Source organism: Acyrthosiphon pisum, chromosome A1 (assembly GCF_005508785.2).
Source record: "Acyrthosiphon pisum isolate AL4f chromosome A1, pea_aphid_22Mar2018_4r6ur, whole genome shotgun sequence".
NCBI lineage: Eukaryota > Metazoa > Arthropoda > Insecta > Hemiptera > Aphididae > Acyrthosiphon > Acyrthosiphon pisum.
Genome location: NC_042494.1, coordinates 29512067 through 29520633, shown reverse-complemented (window position 1 = coordinate 29520633; position 8567 = coordinate 29512067). Strand labels below are relative to the sequence as shown.

Here is an 8567-nt window from a genome sequence, read left to right as displayed (position 1 = left end):
CAATAAAGTTTTATCTGTTCGGCCAAAAAGTGTAAAAAATTAAATACAAGGCTCCTGGATATATGTTACAATAGCAGTTGAAAAATATTAAAAATACATAGCAAAATTTTTTTTTATAAGCATTTAAAGATCGAATTTTGACAAAATTTAACAAATTTAAAATTTAATAATTATTTCGTAGTTAAAAATTTATAAAATGTTCAATTTTTATATCTAAGGATTAAAAATGTAAAACAAGATTCCACCTAAGTAGTAAATTCTGTTACCAAAAAATCTAAAAATACATAAGCACAATTTATTTTTATAGTCATTTTAAGCTCAAATTTGGACGAAATCACATATTAAAAAACCTTGAATAACTATTTTAGTTATTTTGTTGTGATTGTATATTATTGAAACTTCTTAAGCATACTATTATATATCTATGATAGTACCACGATTTGTTGTTGATGTATAACGCGTTATAAGTACCTAATGGATATTGTGATATGATTAATTTGGAATTTATTATAGATACCTATTATTGGTACATTTTTTTTTTAATATCATAGATAAGTATATAAGATACCTTATACCTAGACTGACATACCGTCTCCGCTCAGAATCGTTTTTCTTATACAGTGATATTATATCATTGAATTTAAATTTAATACTATCCATTATACAGTGACCCACTTGTAACCTACTGTACAGTAGAGCGACATCCACTTACCCACCTTTTTTAATATTTGCGCCACTGTATCCACTATATAAAATAAATACTTTTAAAGTATCTACACATATGACATAGTTCGCCAAAAATAGCAACAATATTGTGATATTTTCATACTAATATATGTGACATATTAAATAAATTATATCCCGTGAGCCTCACCTGATATTACATGAAAAGCATAGGAGCAAATCGACTAAATTTTTTGGGGGGACTCAAGCCCCATTCCCATAGATCATATTGCTTAGTACCACAGAATATAAATATTAGTACTAAATACTAGATTTTGAACTTGGGGGACTTGACCGACTAAGTCCCCCCAAGCCATCATATATTTTAACATAAAAATATAAAAAAATCATAGGCAAAATAAATAGGTATATTTATTTACTCAAATTTCTATGGTTATCAAAATTAAAATCCCCAGACTACAATATAAGTTTATATTACTCACAAACACATGAAAATGATTGAGCAAATGTTTTTTAAACGCTATAATTAGTGTAAATATCACATTATTAATATTTAATTACAAATACATACTTACAGTATAGGTGGGTATATATTATATAATATCATTGAAAAAATTAAAAATCAAGTAGAGATTAAAAAAAAATCAAATTAAAAAACCAATATATGTTCAACGTTTAAATATATAGGTATATTAATTTTTTTCTATATTATATATTATAATATATCCCCAAAATAAAATATTACATTTTCTAATAATGTTTTGACGATAAGCAAAATGTAAATATTAATAATTATTATTATTAGAGGTCCATTTTACAAGTTTTACTTATAGATAAAATATTTGAAAGATTATAAAATTAAAAATATTTTGAATGACTGATAGTGATATGCTATTAACATAATATGTTGTTTAAAATCGTGTTATAAAACAAAATAATATTATTATTAATTTTCGAAAATTATTTATTATATTTTAATTGTTTTAATGAAAAGTAGGTATACTATATTAGTACCTAGTAAGTATAATATAATTGTATCTAAATAATATTAATATTGTGATAATTACACTAATTAACTTTTAAAAAATAATTGATCAATCAATTTCATGTACCTAGTTGTCAGTAACATTGTAATCAGGGGTTATCTTTCCTAGGCTCGGAGATATATTTCTGGGATTGTTTGTCGGTAGTTTTTTCGCGGGGATTTTTATTCCGTAATTCACTGTCTCTATAGATTATAGCCTATACTTTAGTTCAGTGCATATTCATTAAAATTATGTAGGTATAATTATCTTACCAATATATACCAACATAAATCGTTTCCACTTTCCTTAAAACAAACACAGGCAAATAGCTGTAATGATAATTAGCATATTTATCATAGTCGATATAAAATAATTGTAAAGTTTAAATAAAAATTAGATAATTAAATTCCCCCCCCTCCAAAAAAAAAAATAGGTAAAAAATATCATTTAATTTTTAAAGATTTATTAATATTTTAGGAAACAAATGAATAATTTATTTTTCGGGGACTTTTACAAGTTGTTTTTTTTTGGGGGGGGGGGCTAAGTCCCTCCCCCCAAAGTTTCGCTTATGGCTGTACAGTAGGTTACAAGTGGTCACTGTAATGGATTGTGTTAAATCTGAATTCAATAATATAATACATCATTAAATACAAAAAACGATTCTAAACGATTCTAAGACTGTCAGTCAGCCTATGATATATAAAGTACCTATATTCGATGATATTATTGTGAATAAAGTAATTTATTTACCCATTTGCGTGGAACCTTGTCTTAAATTCTCAATCCTTAGCTATAAAAGTTTAACATTTTATACATTTTTAACAACAGAATCATTTTTAAATTTTAAATTTGATAAATCTTGTCGAAATTCGAACCTTAAATGTTTATAAAAAAATGTATGCCTATGTATTTTTAATATTTTCCAACTGCTATTGTAACAATATATCAGGAGTCTATTGTATTACATTTTCCAGCTTTTTAACCCAACGAATAATTGACATTTATAGAAAAAAAAACTTAAAATAATTGGAAACTGAAAATGTTATCGTGTATAGAAAATGGTAAATTACTGAGAATCTTAAATTTTAAGCCTTAATGCACCAACTAGATTCACTTTCCCTTCGAACAAGATACTGAAGTTGAAAATCGAAATATTATTTTGACTACTTGTCGTGTACACAGACACAAAAAAAAAATTTTAAAAAAACATACATATCATTGTAAAATCAACACATTCATGGCTCCGCTCAAAATCTAAAACTATTTTGTAGTTAAAAATGTATAAAATATTCAACTTTTATAGCTAGGGATTGTACATTTAAAACAAGGTTCCATGTATAAGTAGTTAATTCTGTAACCAAAAATCTAAAAATATACCTAACCACAGTTTTTTTATAGTTATTTTAAGTTCAAATTTGGACGAAATTACAAATTAGGAATAATGATTTACAAATACCTGCCAACGTATTAATAATAAGTAATATGAATATAAATATAATATAAAATATCCAAGTCTGGCAAACCATCTTCGATCAGAATCGTTTTTTCGTAGACAATGATATTATATTTCATTGAATTCAAATTAAATATCATCCATTACAGTACAGACTGCAGATCCACTTGTACACCTATACTTACCCGCTTTTTTTGTATTCATCATACTTATAATGCATACTTATAGATTATCGTTATATACTGATACAGGGTGATCCATTTAACGTAAGACAATTATTACACAAAAAGTAGATTGTTAAACGATAAAATGTCTTACGTTAAATGGATCACTCTGTATAGTTATATACAATATATTATGTCCAATATTTCGTATACTTAGTAATTAGTAAGTTTCTAACATATTATATGTATAATAGTTTCAGACTAACCAAGACCTGTAGTTAAAAAGTTTAAAATTCTTAATATAATAAATAAAATAATGATTTGATTAGCCTTAAATTAATGCATAATAGGTAGGTATACATTTTTACAAAGGTGGGCAAGTTAATAAAAATAATTAACTTAAGTTATAAGTAATGTTAAGAGGACACAAGATCGATAAGTCAAAAGTTAATAGTTAACAAATTATAAATTTAACTCGGTAAAATAAAAATGTATAGGGAAAAATATTAACCTAACTCAGTTTAAAAAAAGGTTAATCTACTTTTTTTATTAAGTGTGAGGATCACATAAAGAGTGACTGAGTTCAGTCTAATTTCCTAAATTGAAATAACTATTTTTATTGAAATTTAATGTAATGTGCAGTGTATGTACCTACCTATTTTACTTAACATGGTTATTAAATATTTATACTACCTAAACCAAAACATTCCAAATAATAATTTAACAAATATTAATTTTTTTAGATCAAATAGCAATTTAAAGTCGTCTACAAAAATAGATCTTTTTACAAAATATTTTTATCAAAAAAAATAACAGAAATATTAGTATTATTATAGTATAGGATTATTTTTATTCTTATTTTAGTCATAATATTTACGTATAAACCTATAAAAATAAAAAATTTGAACTTGATTGATTATTTTGAAATAAACTTAAGAAAGTTAAGTTATTTCAACTGTCAATTAAACTAGTTAAGCTTAAAAGTTAATTAGAAAAGTAACTAACTAGTTAAGTTAAAAAGTTTAAAAAATATAACTTTTTAATTTAACTTTTTAACTAGTTAATGCACATTATGCCCATCTTTGCATTTTTATTGATTCATATTTTGAATTTGAATAAATTCTTAACATATTTGTATGCCTATTTTATATTTTGCGCATAAGTGAATGCATAATTTTCAATTTTTAGACCATAAACATTCACTCCTTACTGATTGGTATACCTATAGGTACTGTATTTTAAAATTGTCATTGTATTTAGAATTACTTAGCGAGAAAACCAAATTTTGTCATCAAATTGAATGTTTAATAACGTCAATCGATCGAATAAACAACGATCCCGTAGTCAAAGAACGGCTCGAAAAACTTAAACATTCTATTGAAAGCTGTGTGGAAAATTGTGGACGTGTTTATATTTATGGTTCTCGTATGTATGGCATTGCAAAAGATGATAGTGATGTAGATTTGTATTTCGATACTGGTAAGTTGATAATTTATGTAAAATACTCAAATGTCGAACATATTATTCAATACTTTAATAGGTACACCGTACACGCCGTATATAATCATGGTCATAATTTGGGGGTATTGTCTGTGATTAGCACACCCCGTTTTGAAATTAACACCCTTACTTGGGGACGAATTAAAAAATTTAAGGGGTTATAGCACCTCCAAATTTTTCATTGAAATTGCACCACTGAGTATTATAATAAAATACAATTTGTATTTATGAAATATATAATATATTATACTTACTCCTGACCTACTTATACTATCCTACTAGGTACCTATTATAGTTGTATAAAATCATAGGCACTTTAAACTAAAGTAATTATTTATTTTGGTGTCTAGGTGATTGCTTTTCAGGAAAAATCGCAGACGATTACACGCGGCAACTACAACTCATTGATTTATTTGTTAAAGCCGCGAATAAAGAATTTATTGGATTGGAAATAATTACAGAAACTCGAATACCGATCGTGCGCTTTACACATGATTCCACAAATTTTAATTGTGATTTGCAATTCAGGAGTGGTCTTGCTGTGCTTAACTCGGAACTTATCAAGTATCTATAATAAATTCAGAACAATATTATATTACCTATATTGACATAATTGTTTGAGTTGATTGAGATTTCGATAAATTTTATTATAATTTATAAATAATATACAATAGGTAACAAAGTTTATAACTTTGTTCTTGAACTTTTCCCTGGGCAGCAAATTTTCGTGGGAACTTTTTTTTGAAAACTGATTTACAATGATTTAGGCAACAAAACTTTCCATTAATAACTTAATATAAAGCTATTCTTAATAGCTATTCTGTGCAATAAATCTCCACATCTGATAACACGTGTTTGTCGCGAATACCAAAATCTATTTTTCTGTACCTAAACTAAACATTTCTTGTAGGGTATAGTGTTAGTAACATATACTGTTAGTACAACTGTGTACAAGAGTGTTTTTAATATTTAATAGCTTGCAGACTACAGTAAATCGTAAGTTATCTTCAGCCACATGCCCACATATAAGTATAACAAATTGTATTCGAAAATACCTTGTAAGTTTGATGATGTACCTACTTTTTAAAAACTTAAATTTATAAAAAATATTATTTATACTAATTTCTTATAAACTTTGCAGTTTGCAACTTGTCGATTGGATATGTGGGTGGCAATGCAGATTATTGGTCAGAAGGACCCCTATGTCTTTTTTACTATTTTACTTGTAACAGATGTCAGTACAATATCACTAATACCTAGTTATGATTACTTATGAACGATGTCATTTCTGCTCCGAAAAAAATACATTGACTGACATTTGTTGACATTTAAGTGGAGGCCGATCGAGTTAAACCATATACTTACTTTAATTACTACTTTAACTCCAGTTAATCTAGTTAAGTAGGCTACTTACTAGATTAACTCGAGTTCAATCTGCGATTTAATTTGGTGAAAGATCTTAAGATCATCAGCAAAAGCGAGGAACTTACAATTTGAAATTATTTTTTTGTCCATTGATGAATAATGAAAAGAGAAAGGGGAAAACCTTGTGGAACCCCCAACATGATAGAAAGGACCTCAGACTTATATATTATACTTACACTGCAATAATAAAAGCGTATATTATATTAAATTTAATTGTATAGTAGATAGAATACCTGTTCTTTATTTTTATTTTTGGAATTCGGGGGGCATGGTGTCTGCCCACACTCCTAAAGCCGCCACTGCTAGAAACCACCCTTAAAGTTAAAGATTAAATCAGTTTTTCTTCAAAAGTCATAAGGTTAAGATGGACAACTAAAAATCAATATACACCATACATACGCGAATGTTAAACCAATAATTACAATGGTACCTACATTTATCGATCCTCTCAGAACATAAAAAAAACATAATAATTTCGAATTTAAATTTATTATTTTTAATTAAACTTTATCAAATTATGTTTTAACACTTCATAAATTAATATATATTTTTTATTAGATTATATTTGTCCATGGATGAAAGAGTGCGTTGGGTAGTCATCGCAGTTAAACATTGGGCTGTATCTTTCCAACTGTTATGTGATGATTTTTCCACCTATTCCCTAATTTGGCTAGTTTTATATGTCATGATGCAATATAAAATTGTTCCACCCATTATAGATTTATGGAGAATGCATCAGAAACATGCACCTATTTATACTGAAGGTACCTATAAGATATTTTCAATAAAAACTTGAGTACCTTAAGGTCTCTAAATTTAGACTATATCTAATCATAAATATTGATATTTTTATGTCATTCAATTTAGTTTATAATATCATTATTTATTGATTATAAATACTAGTATTATAATATGTCGTACTATAGTATTAATATGTATCATATTTTAAAATGTTTGCCTATGAATTTTATATTATATGAACGTTCTATATATATATTCATAGGCGCAAATATGGTGGGGGCTTTAGGGGCTAAGCCCTCCCAAAAATATCCATAGGCCCCCCAAATATTTCCTACGTTTTGTTTAAGCTTATTCAATATTATCAAAGTAAGGCTTTAACCCCCCCCCCCCCAAAAAAAAAAAAATCCCAAACGCTATTTGCGCTTATGTATATATTAAATAATGAAATAATATGAAAAACAAAAATCTATAAAAAGTGGGTACCGCTCTCCTATACAATATTAAGTGTCTAAATGGATCGCCGTAATGAATGGGTTAAATTTAAATTAAATTATATAAAATCATTGTATACGAAAAACGATTCTGAGCAAAGATGTCCTATATAATAATAATAAAAAACGTATTTCTAACTCAAAATAATTTGCAAATTTTCGTGATTTCAACGCTCATATAAAATATTATTGTAGATTTACGCTCAACTTTTTTTTAATTTCCCTTAACAACAACTATTATGAGAAACCTTGTATTACATTTTTTTTGACAACATTTTACTGACCTAGGGGAAATATGTTATCGACAATAATTTAAAAAAACTAATACAATTCAAAATTATTGTTGTATGCCTATAAATAGCTGAATTAGCTTACATTATCTATATGCCATAACATATGTTAATATAAGCATTCGGAGGAAAATCTAAGTATCTACGTTTGTTAGTTTTTGAGTTACACCGAAAAACAAAATTGATTTGATCAAAAATTGATTTTGGGTGAAAATTCCTGTTTTACCAACCTTAATTTTTTTTATGTTTTCTTGACGCTTATTTTAAAAACTCCTTGAAATTTTCTATTTTAACCTGTTTGAAGTACCAACTAGATTCACTTTCCTACCAGAAAATATACTTAAGTTGAAAATCGAAGCATTAGGTCGACTACCTCGTGTAGGTATACATGATACATCCACAAAAAAAAACAGCTTCATTATAAAATCAATACATTCATCGCTTCGCCAAGAATTTAAAACATGCTATGATTTATTGGTGCTAGTTATTATTTTAGGTATTTTTACAGTTACTACTTACTATATAGGCACTATATAGCTAATATACCTACAACCTACCAAAAATGAAAAAGGTTTCCTCTATAGTCCACGAGGCTTATTTTTTAAGTGAATATTTTGTAGGTGACAGCAGACCTATTAAATGTTATTTAACACATTTTTACATTTTTAACTTAATAAAAGAGAACGTTATACCTGTATACGTTGTCAATTATTAATGTACAACATAGCCAAAAACTGTTTTGCGCGGGATAGAACCCCCTTGGTATTTATAGTAGAATTACCAAAATTCTACAA

At 26.8% G+C, this 8567-nt stretch overlaps 1 protein-coding gene across 2 annotated transcripts in view; it reads left to right on the top strand.

Annotated features, from left to right (window-relative positions):
* Positions 1-8567, top strand: part of LOC100573076 (terminal uridylyltransferase Tailor) — a 14638-nt gene that overhangs the window by 3193 nt on the left and 2878 nt on the right. For both annotated transcript variants that reach the window (XM_003244582.4, XM_003244581.4), the window contains 3 exons: positions 4587-4805; positions 5177-5390; positions 6810-7015. In XM_003244582.4, coding sequence (XP_003244630.1) covers positions 4587-4805; positions 5177-5390; positions 6810-7015 — 639 coding nt within the window. The remainder of the gene's footprint in view (positions 1-4586; positions 4806-5176; positions 5391-6809; positions 7016-8567) is intronic.